At 41.0% G+C, this 19,981-nt stretch overlaps 1 protein-coding gene across 5 annotated transcripts in view; it reads left to right on the forward strand.

The window, feature by feature from the left end:
- Positions 1–19,464, forward strand: part of tnrc18 (trinucleotide repeat containing 18) — an 83,344-nt gene extending 63,880 nt beyond the window's left edge. For all 5 annotated transcript variants that reach the window (XM_088612938.1, XM_088612939.1, XM_088612941.1 and 2 more), the window contains exons 22-29: positions 4,440–4,515; positions 5,358–5,466; positions 8,369–8,485; positions 9,903–10,061; positions 10,731–12,031; positions 12,288–12,524; positions 12,792–12,866; positions 13,290–19,464. In XM_088612938.1, the coding sequence (XP_088469064.1) occupies positions 4,440–4,515; positions 5,358–5,466; positions 8,369–8,485; positions 9,903–10,061; positions 10,731–12,031; positions 12,288–12,524; positions 12,792–12,866; positions 13,290–13,496 (2,281 nt within the window). In that variant the 3' untranslated portion in view covers positions 13,497–19,464. The remainder of the gene's footprint in view (positions 1–4,439; positions 4,516–5,357; positions 5,467–8,368; positions 8,486–9,902; positions 10,062–10,730; positions 12,032–12,287; positions 12,525–12,791; positions 12,867–13,289) is intronic.
- Positions 19,465–19,981: the final 517 nt, after the last annotated feature.

Genomic DNA, 19,981 nt, shown 5'->3' on the forward strand with positions numbered 1-19,981 from the left:
ACCTGCTGTGTTGTTATTTTATCTAACGTCTTTGTTACTGCTGCTTTAAATTCTGAAGATGAATCAGTCTTGAGAGTTTTTTTTTTGCCTGAAGCTACGTTTAACTTTTTGCTTCAATGATCGTTACGGCTCACATCTAAAACAAGGATTCCTGGCTAGCTCAGTGCTGCTGCTTCTGGGTGTGATTGGAATATTACATAACCCTGCCCATCCTGTTAATCATTGTACTTCATTTGTTTATGTCACAGATCAATATTCTGGATAACAGATTCTTGTGATAGACCTGCCACATGCATTCATCATGTCAGTAAGGTATTTAGACTCTGGAATTGTGCCTATTTTAGAAAACGTGCTTTAAGACAAAAACCACCTGAATATACATTGATTATAGAAATTATACTATCTATACTGTCTTAAACATACTTCACATTTTGCTGTACTTTGCGCCATTATTTCCCCTTGTATCCTGACAAGGGTCCCTGTCGTGAATAACATCCCCATGACACGATGGTGCTACCATTATACATTGCAGTGGGCATGGTGTTCTTTGGATGATGTTGTGTGCTGGGTTTGTGCTAAACATAATTCATTGTATTTAAGCCAAATAGTTCCATTTTAGTTTTGTCAGGCCACAGTAGATTTTGTCATATGTTTACAGTTTTACTGTTAATGCTTGGTTAGTGTTTTTCATCAGTAATGGCTTCCTTATTGCCTTAAATTTGTGGAGTGCTTGGGATGTTGTCATATGCGCTTTGACCAGTCTAGGCCACAAAAACCTGTAGCTCTTCCAAAGTTGCCATATTCCTCTTGGTAGCCATTCTGATCAGTGTCCTGCTTGCTCGGTTATCCAGTTTGGAGGGGTGGTCTGATCTAGGCAGGGTCTTTGTGGTGTTTAACACCTTTCATTTCTAAACAATCATCTTGTTCATGTTCCGAGGGATATCAAGGCCTTTGAAATTTTGTATACCCATTCCCTAATCTGTGCTTTTCCACAACTTTTTTCTGTTTTTTTTTCCTTGGTGCTCACAGCTTGAGTCTTTGCTTTGAAGTGCACTACCCAGAAAAGAGAAATTACCAGAACGGTTGAATTTATCCTTAAATCATGTGATTCAGTACAGTCTAACACTGGAGGAGGCAAATTAACGTGGTGTGTGGTTTTGAAGTCAATTTGTTACACCTGAGCTAATTCAGGATTGCTATTACAAGGAGGGCACTTATCCAACCATGCTATTTCAGTTTTATTATTAATTTTCTAAATTTGTAAACAGAAATGAAAAAACATTTTTAATTCCAGGTGGTATACACTTTCTGTCCACACTTAGTTGGCTTACAAAGATCTGCTGTGTGTCATGGCCCAGTCACTTTCTAAACTGAAGGGAGACAGAGGTCACTAATCACTAACTAAATGAGTCTGATGGTCTAAAGCAAGACCCTAGTAAGCATAGATCAGAAGCACACAACCAGCAGACTGTGTTTGTGTATCTGAGCTCACAGAGTGAAATGGCCCAGGATGATGGACAACTCTAGAATTCTCAAGAGCTGTTAGATCCCCAGTGTCAGGAAAGCAGTATTCTGGATTTACCAGTTTAAAAAGTTGAGACATTTCTCCTAAGGTGCAGGTTTGGATCTGGGATGTGTCCACATAAGCAACAGTGGATCCATGGCATGGATCTAGTCGACTAGTGCTGTTGAATAGAAAAGTCAAAAGAGACTAATTGTGCATTGTGAAGCCCTTAGACTGATGACACTCCCATCGGTACTATGATTTTCAAGTTCCCTGTGTCAGGAGCATTAGTCTCTTAGTGCAGCCAGTCTGACTTTTATTCAAAAGCGTTCCTAAAACGGTGGCTTGGATCCAGGATTCAACCGCATGCAGCCCTCAACTAGAGTGAGATACATGGCACAGATTTAATGGGCATAGAATTTCTCTTTATGGGACCACCCACAGATGGATGGCCTGGCTGCATTGTGGATTAAATGGGGATAATTTCCTCCTCAACCTTGTGATTGACTTACATTGAGCTAATTTGCGCAACAGTCTTAAATTTAAGCACTTGAGGGAAAAGCTAAGGGAGATTTTAATTTAAGGTGTTTTCGATAACGTGCTGCAGGACTATGACATGCATGAAAGTGAACAGACATAAAGAATGTTGACTGTTTTATCACTGGATAGAGACGTTTCAGAAGGTTTGGTAATTGTGTCTGACAAGCCATTGAAAAAAAAATTGGGATTATGAGGCTCAGTACCAAACTGATGGGCTGCTAGTCATTCAAATCCTAACTCACACACAGACAGATGCTGGGTAAGCAAGGCCTCAATCTTCTTGATAAGGTTCATTTTTCCTTTGGGAAAAGTGATCCAAGTTAAAACCCTTCTGACAAAGTGAGCTCCTGGAAACCTGTAGGCCCAGCGTTCCCTTGGTGACGGTACAAGACGACTGTTTCATCGGACGTCCAATCCATTTCATTTTCATGGGAAACGAAGGGTTGTGAAGAACTGTAGCCAGACAGAAGACAACTACTCTTGTAAAATGAAGACGTTTGTGTATCTATCATTATATTTATAATATAAATATTATCATTAATAATTTTAATGATTATAGAAGAGGTAAAAATAAAACAGGAGACTGCAATCCAGTATAAATGTTGGTTTTCAAACACATTGAAAACAAGCAGGAGCTTAAAGATGCATGTCATCCAATTTGGAATATGCGCTAGCTCTTGTTCGATTTTTTTTTTCTAATTTTTGTCATGTAAAAAGTGGGGTTTCTGAATGTGGAATACATGCTCGGCAGTGGGTTCTGCTAATGAAAAACCACAAGATGTGCTGTTGATCTGATCTGCACTGCGGAATAACAGAGCTCCCTGTTGAGTTGCATCAGTGCCTTAAAAGAACATGATAGTGGCAAGCCGTTCATCTCCCAGAGCTGTAAGATCTTAAATTACCCAAACCCCTAAGACATAACTGATACTCAGTACCTAACAATTCCTCCAGCTTTCAGAACTGCAATCCAAAGAGCCAACAGTCATGGGCCATGTGGACTGATGCCTGTGGTGTATAAGCTTAAGGAAGCCACTATCAACATAAAACTCTAAATCAAAGTAATGGAGCTGTCACTGACTGACAGATGTCTCCTTAGACTGGTGTTTGACATCTACAAATCAGAGAAGCTCCCTAGCCATGTCCTTCTGATGTACCTTGTTCTGTGAGAATTAGGAAACCTGCCAGAAATAAGACTTTATGATGAAGTTCTTCATCCCTTTAGCTTCCAGCAAGGTTTTTTCTTTGTCTCCCAGAAAATCTTGCGATATAATGCAAATTGACAACTGATTGGCTTCAGACGAGGGAAAGTTATGCTTTCAGAGCCCAGTCAATATTCCCCCAGCTTTGCTCACGAGACAGATGTATTCCTTGGCCTGATTTCCTGTAAAAGAAAATGTTTGTTTTGGATGTAATTCTCCTCACAGCATTGTCAGTGGAAGCAAATATCTCTTTTAAAAGGAAAGTCTAAAATGTTTAAAATGTCTTTAAAACAAAATCTCGTCTTACCGTACAAGAAATCTGATGTTTCTGGGGGGGAAAATGAATCGGGTGAAAACAGTAATATCAGTGAGTGATACCAAAACATAACAGGTCCCTGAGGGAAGAGTTAGGCAAGGATAATTCAGCCTGTAAATTTATGCTCTAAGTTTTGAAATAAAACCAAAAATAACCTCACCTGCAAAATGATGACAACTCTCACATTTTTCCCTGTGATTTATGTGTATTTATAAATATTTCTGATGACTCTTCAGTTTTTCATTTGTTAAAAAAAAAGTAGTGTCAGGGGTTTTTGAGAGAAAACAGTTGTCTTAAGTTTCTTTTTTTACTTCTCCTACCCAATCCGTAATCTTCTGAAGGTGGTTAACAAAGAAATAACCATCAGTCTTGGGGATGAACTTATCAGGCAACTCAGTGTTTCAGTAAATCTCCGAGTCTCCCCCTAATACCCAGTAAGATCTTGCCCTCTCGGGGAACGGCTGTACGTGAACAAGTTGCCAGCACAAGTGAACTGCTCTGGGGTATTCTGCCTTAACGTTTCAGCTCAAAGGAGTGTTTGTTCCTTTATAGAGCTCTGGCTTAGCATTAAACCTGTGCTGGAACCTTCTAGCTCTGCCCTTGTTTAAAATTTAACTCTTCCTATCCCTAATTTAAAACAGAACGGAGGGGGAATGAATGGCTTTTCTGGTACAGTGGTTGGAAGTGTAGCACTCTGTTCTCAGTCCTGTATGAAGGACCATCATAACCAAAAACATCTTGGCCTTTGCGTGAGCTGTGATTTTTTGTTTGTTCACCTCATAACTCATTAATGTCTGGTTTTTCATATCCCAGCCAGGCACGTTGGTGTTGTCGGTGCGTTGCGCCGTCTGAAATGAATCTGGGATTTGTGTTTTTTCAGTTATAGGGTCGTAGTAGAGGGGGAGCGAGGAAACAGGCCTCACATCTACTGCCTGGAGCAACTGCTGCAAGAAGCAGTAAGTAACCCCCTTTTCTGAGCACATAGGCGGGAGAGGTGGATTTGTCCATTTCAGAACCCTGCTTAGCTACTTTCCATCACGGGGCGGGGGGGGGGGTGATTTTCTAGTATGGGTGTGATCTAAACAAAAAGATTCCTAACAGTCTATGGAATTAAAAAAAAACATTAAATTTCAACTCGGTAACCTACATTTCTTAGACAATTTACCTCATCAATGTCACTGGCCTTTTTTGTTGGGCACCCAATATTGTGTTCGTGACAAAGATTAGTAACATGGAGATTTATGGGTAACCTGCCATCCTAAAACTGAACAGCTGTTCATTGAAATGCCAGTATAGTAAATATATAGTCTATTTAATTATATTAGTATTATGAAAAGAAATTCTAGTTTGCTGCTTTTGTACATACATCACATGGGAATTTAAAATGTCCCTGCCAAATTGAGGTACAAAAGGTGCTTATTTAATACAGACATTATTGGATAGTGAAACCAAGATGTTGAGATGTTCTTTCAGTCATCTATGATTTTTGTTTATTTATGTTACCCTTCTCTGTTTAGCCATATTTATGAGGAAATGCCCTGTCTCAGAGCTTGTTGATCGGATCAGAGCATTATTAAACTTCAAAGTGAGTCATCCCTAATAACACGTAAAGGACAAATCGCAGCCTCGCTAGGGTCTGATTCCGTATTCTGTGCTGTAAGCCTTTGAATAATTCTGTGGGCTTCATCAAAATCTCAAGTTCATTTATGCGGGAGCTGCAGCCTATTAAGTTTACAAAAGCTGTGCGCCTGTGACCCTTTGCTAATTTAAAATAATGCATTCCGACAACCTTCCCCAGATTATTGATGTGAAGCCTCCTTCTGTGAGATACCTTCCTGAAGGGACCAGAATTGCTGCTTACTGGAGCCAGCAGTACCGCTGCCTGTACCCAGGAACAGTCGTTAGAGGTAATGGCAAGTTTCTGAACGTAAAAAAAAAGCATGCTCTTATTTTTATAATTATTTGTCCGTTTTCAGTATGTGTCTTCCAGTGCCCTTTACAGGTCTTTATGGGATGTATACAAGTGTTGAGAGTATATGTAGATATATTTTTAATATGGGCTTACACTTGAGGTGAGTACAAGGGTTTTATTCTGATCTTTGTCTTTAATACATTCTATGTTTTCTTATTGGGAAGTTATCCTCTTCATAAAATACTTCTTGGAAATGGTTGCTTGACGGACATTCCATATTTTTAAGTGTTTTTTCTTGCCAAAGATTTCCACCCCCCCCCACCCCCCCAACCGAGCTGGACTCCCGAAACTTTCACCATTTTTTCAAAAAAGAAAAGGTATGCTAACAACCTCATTAAACACCCAGCCAGCCAGAGGCACAGTGACATGGGGTTAAGGACTGTGTGGTGTGCACAGTGTGGGCCTGGCTCTGCAGAGACTGCTCGGATTCTTTTACCTGGGGTGGAAGGGTTTTGGAAAATGGTCAAAAAACCTTTTTAGAGCTCAGGTGGTGGATGGGCCTGAGAGAAAAATAAAACTTGTGTAGTGCCTCCCTTCATACAGCGGCCTCTGTATTTCTCATTCGTACTCGGCAAAATGTTCTTTTCATGCTTCTGGGAGAGAGAAACTGGAATTGCGGCCCACAAAGAGAATCCATTCATCATAGTCAGGCCGAGATGGGAATACCGAGCTGTTACTGCGGTTCTGATTGAACATGTATTGCATGGGATAAGGGGGAATGCTGGAAGGCAAAAACGACTTTTTAAATCAGCTTTGCCTAATTTTCCCCATGGGGGGATCTTTAGACGGTGAAAGAGCTTTTGTAGAGGTTCATCCATGTACCAAGTTTCAATACATCTCAATTCAAGCTGTATACTCATAAAGCTCAGAGGGACTGCAGATTGGATGGTGATTAATTTATTTTGCATCTGCTACCTGAAGTTCCTGACTGAAGTTCCAGTCCGTCAGTGTAGCCCAGCAGTTTTAGGGCATGACTCGGGAACCCTGCTCCTCGAGAGTCACAATACCACACCATTATGGGAATCAAAATCAGCAATTTTTGAAGGTTTGTGAGAGATCAATTGAAATGAATCGTTAGCTCTCTAGGACCAGAGTTTTTTTTTGTATTTGATCAGTAATCTCCCAATTGTGAAGGTATTCCCAATCTTCAGAAAGTGCTGATTTAGGATGATTTGTTTTAAGGTTTTCCCACAGCAAAGGGAACTTTTGCTGTCTTGGGTGGAACTAAATTCAGGCTATAGGGACTGGATGTAGGTAATGGGTTTAATATCATTTGCTGTGGCAGCCAGGTTTTATTAATGTTTGTAATGTAATTCAAAAAATGTAGTTTAAGCAGGTTGTGCACACCACATAATTATTTAAAATATAATATCTGGGATTATGTACACTACGTAGAACTCTGCGTAGATCTCTGTCCTGTTCAAAAGAATATTGTAGGGACAGTCATACATTAACTGGCAAAAAGAAATGAGCGACTATATACTGAAATACTGTACATCTGTCCCTTTCTATATGAACACTCGATTCTTCTGACTTTTGCAAGCATCTTAAAACCCGTTTTTTGCAGACAACAAAGCCGTTTTTGCTACAACGAATGTGCTTCCCTGGTGATCTAGCTAATCATCCTCCTTATTTTTAACATCCAGTCTGCTAAACATGTTGCCAGTGCTTGAGGTGTTACAGGGAAAAAAAGGGAAGTATTCCCCTGGTTGGAACACATGAAATGATGGAGAGGTTTGAAAAAGGCGAGTGGTTGATAAGATTTCAAGGCAATGCAAATCGTAGCTGCACTGGGTATATGTTCAGCAGCTCTCTTTTTTTTTTTACATATTCGGTCTCGTCAACTACTGCACTAGTTAAATGAACTCATTATCATAAACATGCAATAGTATTCTAAATTTGACAGTTCGGTACTCTTAAGATCACACTGAGTAATATCAGGCAATCTCAAGAATGAGTTGTAAGCTCCTACATGCAAAGTAATAGTAATTTTTGTTGTATGAAATTTCACATATAGTTTTTGAGATGCTTCGATGAGTTGCTTTCATGAAGTGAGGAAAAGTTATCAGTATATATGTATCAACTGGTAAACTGCAGGCCCAAAATGCCAGTTTTACAGGTTTTGGGATTAATGATGAGAATCTCCTGTAAGCTCTGCTTGAGGGACTGTGATGATAAATGAGAAGCAGTTTGCCTTGTTTTGTATTTAGCAGAGCTTTAAGCTGGGAAACCGAATCTGCAAAACATTAAAGAGGCGTTGCGTGACCAAAAATGCAGAACACTTTGCTAGATACTAGTTATATAGAAACAGAAAAAAATCATTACTGCAATTATTGCCTTTTCTCTTTGGCAATAGATACCTGTTCAAATCAAGTATCTCAGCTATTCTATTATTTCTAAAAAACAGCATGAATTTATCTGCTTCTTGTGAACCAGTAACATAAATATGTGGCCCTTACTTACTCTACCATTGCCATGTCCAGAAATCTCCTTTTGAGATCATAAACATCAGAGTTTGGAGGAAGGTCTGTGACATCATCAAACGGGGACGCTGTAGTTGGATAGAGGTTGAGAACCACAGGGAGCCTACAGTGACATCACCAAGGGTGCCTGCTTCATACAGTATGTGGGCTTTCCATGACTCTGACCGCAGCTTCTACATGTGCCAAGAAAGTGCCAATGGGTCGCATGCTTTACACTCCTAGTCTAGAGAGTGTGATTTGTTGAGTATTTAGTGACTCTAGGAGTTTAAACCTTATAAAGCCTAAAGAAATGCTACAGGCTGGGCTGTATATTTGCCACCTCCTAAAGGCTTTTCCCCTTTCCTGTGGTGTTAGGAAGCCCAGATGTGGACGAGGATGATGATTTGATAACGGTGGAGTTTGATGATGGAGACACTGGGAGGATACCCCTCTCTCACATCCGCCTGCTGCCTCCAGACTACAAGATCCAGTGTAGGTGTTCCGTCAGTTGGTTGAAGACAAATGTTTATAACCCAATTCTGGTAATCAATGCGCAGTTTCTAAGAAACAGGATTTATTCCTGGTGCTTAGTCTGTTTTACTTGGCTTTTGATTTGTCATGATGAATGCTGCAAATGTAATTTGTTTTCCAAAACTGGTACTAAAGTGATGTTGGTTGCTGTGGCTTTGCTTGTTAGATCTGTAGGGTGAATGCTCTGACAAAAGTTAAAACAGTTGGAGAGAAGTTCTCTGCTGATAGTCTTCACAGAAAATACTTAGAAGATACGTAGAATATTAATTTATTCCTTTGGCTCACTTGTGCCTTAAAGTATAAGGATACAGAGGCACCTAAAGAAGTATGCAAATTTCGATTAAATTGGAAATGCAAAGACAAGTACATTATAGCTGAATCAACAAGGTAAACAAATGCAGGCTGTTCTCGATTTACCTGCTTTTAATATGAACATTAAAACAAACATGCATCAGGACTATTCTCATTTTAACATTCTTGGGTGCAGCTAGAAACTGTCAACTTGGAGGTGTATTCACCAAGATGAATGGGCAGTTTTTGCCTTTGTATTCTTTCAGACACTGTTCATCTCCCATTCTCTCACAATTTACTAAGTACATGTATTATGTTGTTGTTGTCTTAGTCTGTAACCTATGGTTATAATGTCTAAAATCTAAAAATCAATCAAACCCTAAAACTATGAGCTACTGTGTGAAAGAAATCTTAAGGAAATTCAATGCAAAGAATTTGAAGCCAGGGTTTAAAATAATCAGCCTTAAAATTTTTAAAATCAAACTATTAAATAAAGAGCTCAACAGTTAATAATCAATTAAAAACCTATGTAAAGAAAGAATGATTTGTAGTGTTACTTTAATTTAAATTGTCCAGGAACACGTCTGCCATGTAAATCTAGAATTGTCTGTACTTTCTGTTCTGTACTCACACTTATAAGATCCCTCACTTTAACTGGGTGTAAAGTAAAGCACATACATTTTTCAAACGAGTGGGGGCCATTTGGGCTTATTCGATTTTTGCCATCTAATTGATCTGAGAATCTCATCCCACTGTGTTGTGAAAGAAGTGACAAAGTGGGCTCCAGTGGTACGGTTCAGCAGCTTGTTCCTAACTCCAACAGCCCTTTGTGTAAAGAAGTACGTCTTGCTTCCAGTTCTAAATGCGGTTTCCTTGTTTTCCATTTGTGTCCTCTGTTGTGTGTTTCGATGTTGATAAAAAGTATTGTGGAGCTGCTGCTTCAATGCGCTGTGGTTAGCCATTTCCTGTGTGGGGGTACTACTTTATGTGGATAAGACGACAGCTGTTTAAGTGCAGACCTGGCTAAGCTCTGGCGTGTACTGTTAAAATATCCTTCTAAGAGTCTGAACTGGCTGTTGTGAAACAGGTGCAGAGCCCTCTCCTGCGCTCCTGTTACCCAGTACTAAAAGGCGCAACAGGAAGTCCAGCAAGGATGTCGGGGAAAACAAAGAGCCCAACCCTCCACCGTCAGGGGAGGCTGCTCCAAAGAGTCGAGGCCGCGGGAGGAGGCCCAAGCCCAAACCTGGTAATTGTCTTTCCGAACAGAAGAAGCAAAACGACTAAAATCAGCCACGCTTTATGAATACCATCAACACTGCTGACGTGCTCAGCTTTTTTTCGTTTTGCTTCACGTAAATTTACAAGGGACTAGTAAATAACTGTTTAAAATAACTGTAGTTAAAACTCAAATCCAAGAAGAGTTAAGAGCCGATGCCAGACTTAATAAAAAAATACATAATGAATGGTATCTTTTTTCAGATGGAAACTCGGCTACACTGTCTAATCTCTCATCTTTGTAAAAAAATTGGAGTTCGGGGACTCTGTTGTATAATGAATTTTTTATTCATGATAACAAAAGGAAACAGTGTCCGACTTTGAAATGTTTTATTTGGCAGAAAAAAAGTTAAAGACGGTACAGTGAGAACTCTGGAGTGAGAAAAAACAGGGATTGTTCTTTTGAGCTCACTAATTCATTAGTGTCTTTCTAATAGCCCAGTTATTATAATACATATAATGAGACATGCAAAGTAATTAATATTTTTGAGAAAAGCCACAATTAAGACTACGAAAAGCTTTTGTTCTCTGCGTTTTGAGATATTTATTGGGGAAAATGAAATATCTCTATCTAAAAATCAGTTAATAGGCACGAAATATTAAAACCTTCATGTTGGTTTTTCTTCCCTTGTTGCTGAAGAGCCCGAGGCAGTTCCAAGTGATCTTGAACAGGGAGAAGTGTCTGCTTCCATAGGCACCCCAGAGAGGTCTTTCTCCTCCGGGAGACCCGGGCCCAGACCAGGGAGGAAATGCCAGCAGAGCAACAGCGCCAGCTCCTCAGCTCCTCTCTCGAACGAGACCCAGAAGAAAACCGCAAAGGTGAAGGCTCCATCCAAAGTCAACACTCAGCTGCAGACATCGTACACATCCCCTGCCTATGGAAAAGTCCTTTCGGTGGATACCTACAGTGACCTGTCGGGTTCCTTGGGTTCATTCATATCCAGCGAAAACAGCAGCTCAGGGAAAATCAAGCCCAAGAAAGGTCGGAAAACTGATGAGCATCAGGACGTGGGGGTGGCCACCAAGGGCCAACGAAAGCAGCCCGAGTCGGAAATTCTGATCAAGCTTGATCACGAGGGGGTGATGTCCCCGAAAACCAAGAAGACAAAAGCCCTGATGATGATGGAAGATCAGGGCCTCACGGGCAAGAAGGACAATAAAACAGTGATGGGCATGGCCTACTCACCAGTCCTGCCAGCTGACACCAAACAGAAGTCTCCCAAGCCCAAGGTTGGGGAGAAGCAAAGTCCAAAGCCCAGCACAGTCTCCACCTACAGCATTGGGAAGCTGGGGAGCAGCGGGGATGGGCTGGTCAAAGTGAAAGAACCAGAAGTGAATGAAGAAGAGGAAACGGACAGCAGCAGCAGTACCACCACCACCACCACCACCACCTCCACCAGCAGCAGCAGCAGTAGCAGCAGCAGCAGCAGCTCGGAGTCTGAAGGGGAGGAGGATGAACAACGCCAGGAGGCGGGAGCACAAGAAGACACAAGCTCCTCCAGCTCCAGGGCATCCAGTCCCGCATCCTCCAACTCCTCCAGTTCCTCCACCAGTAGCTCCTCATCTTCATCCTCCTCTTCCAGCTCTAGCTCGTCCTCTTCCTCATCCACCACAGATGAAGATTCCTCTTGCAGCTCAGATGAGGAGACTTCAGCCTCGCCCCAGTCGGTCTCTACCACCCAGCAGGCCCACCCTCAAGCGGACGACAAACTCTCTGGCCAGATCCCGGCTCCCTCCCAGTCCCGTGCCAGGAGCCAGAAGCAGCAGCAGCAGAAACAGCAGCAGGGCAAGAACCGCCCAAAGAAACGAGAGGGTATCCACCTGCCCACCACCAAGGAACTGGCCAAGCGTCAGAGACTGCCTTCGGTGGAAAACAGGCCCAAAATTGCTGCCTTCCTGCCTGCCCGACAGCTGTGGAAGTGGTTCGGCAAACCCACACAGGTAGGCTTCTTAACGACTGACAGGTTTTTATTATTGCTTTGCCTCCAGGTAGTATAAAACCATAAAAAAACTTTCTCTCAAACGTGCTTATTAAATTCCCTCCTAAGGCATTGATTCCTGTCCATTGCCAGAACGGTGTTTTCCTCGTTTATTGGGATTAACAGCTCACAACGAGGACAATAGCCTCTTGTCATTTCCTGTCTTCTTATAAAAAAAAAAGATCTGCTGGTGACGTTTGATGCTTTCTGCTTTGCAGAGACGAGGAATGAAGGGGAAGGCTAAGAAATTGTTCTACAAGGCGATCATGCGGGGCAAGGAGATGATCCGCATCGGGGACTGCGCCGTGTTCCTGTCTGCGGGCCGACCCAATCTGCCCTACATCGGACGGATCCAGAGCATGTGGGAGTCCTGGGGGAACAACATGGTGGTCCGAGTGAAGTGGTTTTACCACCCAGAGGAGACCAACCCAGGGAAGAAACTGCACGATGGGAAGGTCAGTTCGGTTTCTAAATTTAGCTTGAAAGTTTCCAGCAGATAGAAATTCTCAATTGGAATGTATGTGGAAAAATCGAAAGGATAAAAAAAATTTATTGGATAAAGAAACACAAAAAGTTAATTTAATCTTGAATAAATATACTCTTTTTTTCACTGCTGGGCTTGTGCTGATGACTTCTCATTAGCAGTTGTGAATAAATCTATGAATTTTATCTCCTCGGTTTAAATGGAGACCTGTATAATCCTATTTCCGTCTCGTTGCCAGAACTGGGATCAGAAATCTGGTAGGGGTCTCCCAGCAGCCCTCCAGGCATCAAATAAGAGAAAGGACTTCATGGAGGTGAGAGTCGTTGTAGTCCTTTACAATGGCAGCTCTGCATATCGTAACTTATTAAGATCTGGGAAGTTTTCTTGCTTAATTCGAGTTGTCAAGCAGGGTCAAGGACTTCTTGGAATCATTAGCAAAGGATAAAGTTTTCTGCAGCTTCTTTAATTATGTAAAACCAAAGCGAAAACTTGTTAATTTCAAAGCTCGGCATGTGCCAGATATTTATTTTTCACATGTTTTAGTCAAACACATTCCCTTTAGCTGTGAAAGCAGAGTTGACTAAGTGTCAGCGATGCATTTCACAGCAAACAAATCTGTTCTCCTCTCCGGTCCATGGATCGGTAAGATTGGCTGTCCAGTCATGAATCAGTGGCATTGGTGCATAACTGTGTGCAGGAAAAGTTCAAACTGTCTTTTCTTTTCTCCCCTGTTCAGCGTGCTCTGTACCAGTCCTCCCACATTGATGAGAACGATGTGCAAACCGTCTCTCACAAGTGTCTGGTGGTCAGCCTAGAGCAATACGAACAGATGATTAAAACCAAGAAGTACCAGGACAGTGAGGATCTTTACTATTTGGCAGGGACCTATGAGCCCACAACTGGCATGATCTTCAACACCGATGGCGTTCCGGTTATATGCTGAACTGTCTTCTGTCAGTCTTAGGGCCCCTTGGCCCCCAGCATGTCCAACATCTAAAAGATGTATGCATGGTTTCAGGAGAGAAAAATACATTGGCATCTCCTTTGGTGAAAAGAGCTTTGAAGACGAGCAGTGTTAACCTATTTGAGAACTTCAGTGACCTTCAAGGCTTACCGGTTTAACGAGCTGATTTGTCAAACACAACCGGCGGACAGCATTGCAACCATGAATGCATGCATCCTTCAACAGGAAAGTGAGTCATGGCCGTTGGCTCTGGTGGGAATGATCTGACGCCTCAAGAAGAGCTTGCCGTCAGTGCAAAATAACACAATCAACTCGAGATGTAGAATTGGTGTGACTCTGAATAAAAATCAAGCCTATGGCAGCTCAAAGCATATCTATTTTGAAGTAAGAGCCCACAGAGGCATGATGACATTAAAATATGGAAGCTCTCCTTCTGAGAGGCCTGTTGCCTGACTTTTCAAAGAATAATGACAGACCACAAAAGAAAGTTTTTAACCAGATCCCAGAGCTGCAAACCTGACCTTTGGGAAAAGAGAGTTTTGCGCTTACATGACATGTGCGTACAAAAGCTGGGAAGGCAGAACAGAATCAAGGTCATACATTCGCTGTCTGCAGAGCTCTAACTGTGGCGTGAGGGCAAAAGGGGGACATCGCTGGAGAAAGTGTCGAAAACCGTCTGTGAGGCAAAGTGATCTCTGTTCAGCCGACTGCTTGCTTTTATTTCATCGAATATGCCCACACCCGCTGCACACACCACTACCAGCAAAAGTTCAATTAAAGATGACACCGTTCATAAGGGAAACGGTGCAACTCAGAGGCCATAAGGTTTGCTTGTAATAATCCTCAGGCGTTCCTAGTACCATGCTTCTAAAGCAACTAATTAAGGATGACAATACACATTAAGACGGAGAAAACAAGCCCACCAGGAAAGATGACATCATCATCCTGCAACCCTCTAAAAAAAATCTATCATGGTGCTTTAAGTCAGAATGGTTTCTGTAGAGTAGTGACAGATTTGGCCTTGTCATATCTAGCACTTGTCTTTCTGCCACTGGAATATACCATCACCATTGCCTGTCAAAACACTAATTTGAGATTTTGGGGCAGTGGAGGAGAAGCTCTTCAAGCACTATAAAAGGAGTGAAACCAGGACGTTTTCCACAAGCTCCAGTGCAGACAATTGGTCGACAAGCTGGACTGTTCTTTATTTTATTTGGTTTGCTTCTTCCCAGCAAAGTAAGAGCTTTTCGATATTCACATGGACATGGCTGAAGGAACCACATCTAATGGCAAAAACAGTGGTATTTCATTTTTTTTTAAATGCTACAGAGAGCAAAAAAAAACACCCTTTGCATGACTCAAGTTGAACTGGAGTTTTAAGGGATCCCAATATTTTGTGTACATTACATATACATATAAATATATATATCTGAAATGATTCTTTTACGTTCATGTACTATATCTTTAAGTAAAATTCATTTTTTTTAAAAAAAAAGAAAAAAGCTTTATAAAACTGTGAAATAAAATGTTTAAAAAGTCAGGAAACTTAAGGTCAAGGTTCTATTGTTTATTCTTGTTGCCGGATCTTACTTAAGCAGCAAGTCGATGTGCATGATTAATAGTTTTAAAGATTTAGAATACGGGGGGGGGGGGGTGTTAAAATCCTAACAGCATTTTAGTTGCTATGGTGGATGATGAGGAAATGCTGTTAACCGAGAGCACTTATCCACTGCCCATTGCCTTGTGTAGAAGAGAATGATTTAGACAATCGAGCAGGAGAAATGTTATGCTGTTCCATTACCTGTATCCACGAGATACAGGGCTCTGTGTGATGGGATTCAATCTGTTTGTGCTTTTCTACCGGTCTTTCACCACTGTGCCATGTATGGTTCATTCCACAGCAGTATAGAAGTGACAAGAGGGTTTTGTAAACGCAACTTGTGTTTTTCCACTGAAAGGTTTCACAGTGGCACCCAGCCATTTCTTTTTCTTTTTGTGTTATTGCGGAAGCACTTTTCATAAATAATTTTAGAGTAAAAAGAGCCAATGAGTGGTGGAAACACAAGTCAATGGAATGGAACAGTTATAAAATGGGGATGAATTCCCACCTATTTGCTGATTTTTTTTTGTTAATTGCGCATTATATATAGCACTTAAAAAAGGTATGTCTCAAATTTACCACAGTATTCCAAGCAAAGATGATTGTAAGACCAGTTTCTTCATTCACACCAGTTGATCCTTGTTAACTGTATTTTAAGCAAAGGCTTCGCTGTTGTTCTCTGAAAGTCTTGTCATTTCGTATTACTGTGGGAACCAGTTTCTGTAATTGCTGCTCTACCCAGGACGATCAAATCTACTTGACTCTTAAGCCTAACCCACTACACATTTGTCCTTAAGTGACTGAACAGTCTTCTTGGCTTTATGTATGTCCAACCTTCAATCACCCAGCAATGTGTTGATTGTGACTTGTTGCAGTTGCTTTCAAATACAGGTTTCTGTTCTTTTGGTTCTAAAGCAATTTTAATGTATAGAAAGGCTGTGATGACAAAAAAAAAAGCTGGAGATTTCAAAAGGTGAAGGACCGCCATGCAGCGCAATGGAGAAATCATTATAACTGCAGTCGCACTAATCAGGCATTCAGACCAGAAAGGCAGTTCTTAGCACTGGACGTTGTGATTGAAATGACAAGGCAAGTCAGGGCATGCGTGTCCTTTATCAGTTTCAGTAAATGTCATTTGCATCAAGTTAAACAATGTCACCACATCAGATTTTTAGAAGTGTTTTCTAAAATGTGTGCTCATCTGTCACGTTTGTTCGAAAAATATTTTCCAGCTCGCTTAATACCGAATTCAACTTTGCCTCGCTCTATTATTTGAACTCCAGCTTTCTGGTAAAGAGTCATTAACGTACATAGTGTTGAATCTCAAGGTTGTTCACTGCTTCAAATGTTTACCTCTGAAGACAAGCCTTTCCTTGCACTTGTTTGTGGTTATCTTGTGAAGTTCAGATTGCCAGTGTCCTTAAATTTGATGCCATGTGTATTCCCAGTAAAATGCATGTTAATTGAAGCAATTAATCTTAATTAAGGAAATAGACAGTCCAGGATTGTAAGACCAAGTTGTATTTTCAGCTCCATGAAATTGTAGGGGTGCTCCCCAGTTTGGACATTTAATCATCTCTAACATGTATCCACAAGCTCATTCCCCTAGGTCTTTGTCTTTTCTGGCTGGTAATCAGATGTAGAAACACTAATGGAGACATTCTCGCATGTGAACATTTCTTCTGTTTTACCAAGCCCTTGTCTTAGCAGCACGGACAGTGAACTGTACCTGAAAAACTTAATTAGGGTTTAACCCTTAACTAGGGTTCTGCTTCACCTACAGATCTTTCTTTTAAAAAAGATCATAATCTCAGTGAGAATTCCCTGGTTAAATCAAGGTAAGATAACGGGGTTAATAATAAAATGTCTTTATTTACCCATATTCAGTTTAAATCACATTATGTATTCTGCTGTAATGCGCCCTGAGTTATTCTTCTTTGTGGCTATGTAAAAGTATTGTGCTTCCCAACTGTTTATGCAGAAATACCCCTTGAAACGTCCAGGAAAGGCATGAGGGAAGCAGATTAGTGTCGTACCAAACCCAACCATGAAAACGGTGAAGTGTTACACAACAAGGTGTGGAATGCTGATATTTCCGGCCGTTTCTCACGACCAGGCTTTCCGGAAACACTTTTATTGGACTGAAACTGTTAGTTACACTGGCAAATGACAATGCAGAAATGAGGAGGACCATGCGGAAATCACAACGGTTATTTAATGAAAGCAAAATAAAACGGCATGCCAAAATGGCCCCCAAAAAATGACTGCTTCTCCTCTGGCATCATGCACAGAAGCTAACAGTTATAGCCACTCTTTGTTGCTGACTCCCGAGTCTTTAAAATGGACCCAAAGAAACTTGTAAAGGTGCCAAATTATGTCGATTTATGGTATGAAATATGGATTTGGATTCTTGATGTGACTAAAAGCCTTACAGGACCTAAACGGTAACTTTTCATCTACCACTGAAAAGTTTTCATGCTTGTATCTGATTCATTCTTCACTTTTATGGTTTGGGTTTTTAGCTGCAGATCTGAAAAACATAGTCTAATGTTCACTACAAAAGCATAGCTGCAGACTATACAAGAAAAATGCTTTGCTAAAACAGAACTACAGGTAGATTGGATGTGTAACAGCCTTTGATAGTTTTCACTGGAAAAGCTAAGATGTCAAACAAGAACCTAATGCAAGCAAGGCTAATAGTTCATTACTTATAATTATTTGATCATACATTTGTGCAGCACAGCAAAGTGGGTTATGAATTGCTCACTATTTTATTTTATTTACCCCACCCCCCAAGCTACAGAAGAGGTGGTCGTTGTCTAAACTGGTAAGCGTTGTTTGAAAACGTTGAGTTAAAAGTCGTCCACCAAGCACTTAGATCAGTCCCAAAACCTTTCTTTCCTTTTCCAGTAGGTCATTTTCAGTTGTCTGGAAATGCAGGCTACAGTTGCTCTGTGGTACGGCTTATCGGTTTCCTGTTTTACGCTGTAAGTCACACTGTCACTTCCTCTGGCCTGGCAGGGCAACAGGTCAGACAGTGCAAATACATTTCAACTGTCACACTCGGTATCACCCAAATTAAACCTCTGGGCAGAACCGGAGAATTTGAGGCCCCTTCATGAGCTGCTGCCTGTATTGGGTGGATACACAGCAAGAGACAGCTGGAAAAATGCTCTTGATTTTCAAAGAACTGAAGGAAACAAAGACAATCATATAGTGGATTTGTCTGCCAGTAGCCTTGTTCTGCTGGTTACGCCAGTTTCGCTTGGCCAAAATACATTTTTGAATGTGTTTTGTTGTTTTCCCCAAATGGAAGGCTACACTATCCTCCCGTAAGTGGGGAAAGAGAGGGGTCCGCTATAACCTAAGATTAGAAACTTCACGTTGAAGAATTTGATGTCCCATTACCAAACCCAGAGTCTGGGTACGGTCCCATTCTGGCACAGTGCCGATTCAACACATTTGGCCGTTGTGCTGCTTGCCAGTGTTGGGTGTGCGCATTGAAACGCATTGCTGATCTGAAGCAATGAACCAGGGATGTGCTTGATGAATATTTCCAGGGTTAGTGTGAACAGCTGGTGGGCCTCAGACTCTCCACACGTAACTGCTCCCTTCACAAGGTGCGAGTGCAGTTACTGCCCTTGGGAGAGTCTGAACTGTGACATAATGTAAAGCACGGAATCTGTGTTTAATACATATGTATGTCTGTGTGTATGTTCATTCTCAAGTCTATTGTATTAAGATATTGGATTTTTGTTCTTTTTGTACGCTGTTTCCTCTTTGTTTGTACCCGTCCCCTCCTCCCACCCAAACAGAACAATCTTTCTCCATTTTTGATGTGCAATACTGCTGATTGGGTCCTCAGAGGTAGCTGCTAGTGGGCAGACAACTGCTTGTAAGATGAAAAGAGTTAAAAAAAAAGGAAGAATTTTCTAAAGGGTTCAGACGGGAGGCTGGTCCTCCTTCGTCTTTGCTCTGTTGTTCCTTCAGCATCCGAAAGGTCCTGTATGAAAAAGTGTTACAAAATACTAAACAATTAAAAAAAGAGCTTATTTTGGAAATTTAAAAGTCGAGATTTTGTAAATGATTCTATTTGAGGGGAATATCTGCTATGAATATTTTACTTTGTATAAACATTTAATCGTGTAAAAATAATGAACACAAAAAAGACCTTGAGAAAAAGCCCACAACAAGAAACATTAAAGTGGGGTTATGTGGCTCATGTATAAAACTCACATGTGGAACTTTTTTATTGATACTACAAAGTTTTACAAAGTGTTCCTTTTAAAGCATTTTAGTAACTCGAGATTTTATAGTTTATTCATCAATAAACTGAGATAAAATGAACTGTTTGTGGAGTGTGTTTTTTCCCTTCTTGTCTTGAGAAGGCTTTGCCCCCATGTTGAATGTAAAATTTGATGTCTCTTTTGGCCTCAGAAGGTACAGCTGTGATGTAGTAATGCTTTGTAATTCTTAAGCGCTTTTCCAAAAAAAAACTAAAAAAGAACTGTATGACAGGGTGTGTAGTATGAAAAAGAAAAAAAAGAGGGCGTTCATCCAATCAAAATGAGAGTAGAACTAAATTATACAGTAAAAGCTCTAGTGAAAAGATAAGCCTTTAAGTGAGTTTTACGAATGTCGACAGTCGCTGTCTCTCGGATGGATTTGGGCCGTGAGTTCCACTGAGGTGGTGCTGCACAACGAGAAAGCTTTATCTTCATTGTTAGGAGCCTTGCCTTCAACTGAGCAAGAAAGACCTGAATAGGCAGATCTCGGATTAAATGTTGGGCTGTACTTGTGCAATAAACCCTTAAGAAAATGTGGAGCTAGACCTTGCAGTGCTTTATATGTGAGCTTACATGTA

Source organism: Lepisosteus platostomus, chromosome 19 (assembly GCF_059453375.1).
Source record: "Lepisosteus platostomus isolate fLepPlt1 chromosome 19, fLepPlt1.hap1, whole genome shotgun sequence".
NCBI classification, from domain to species: domain Eukaryota; kingdom Metazoa; phylum Chordata; class Actinopteri; order Semionotiformes; family Lepisosteidae; genus Lepisosteus; species Lepisosteus platostomus.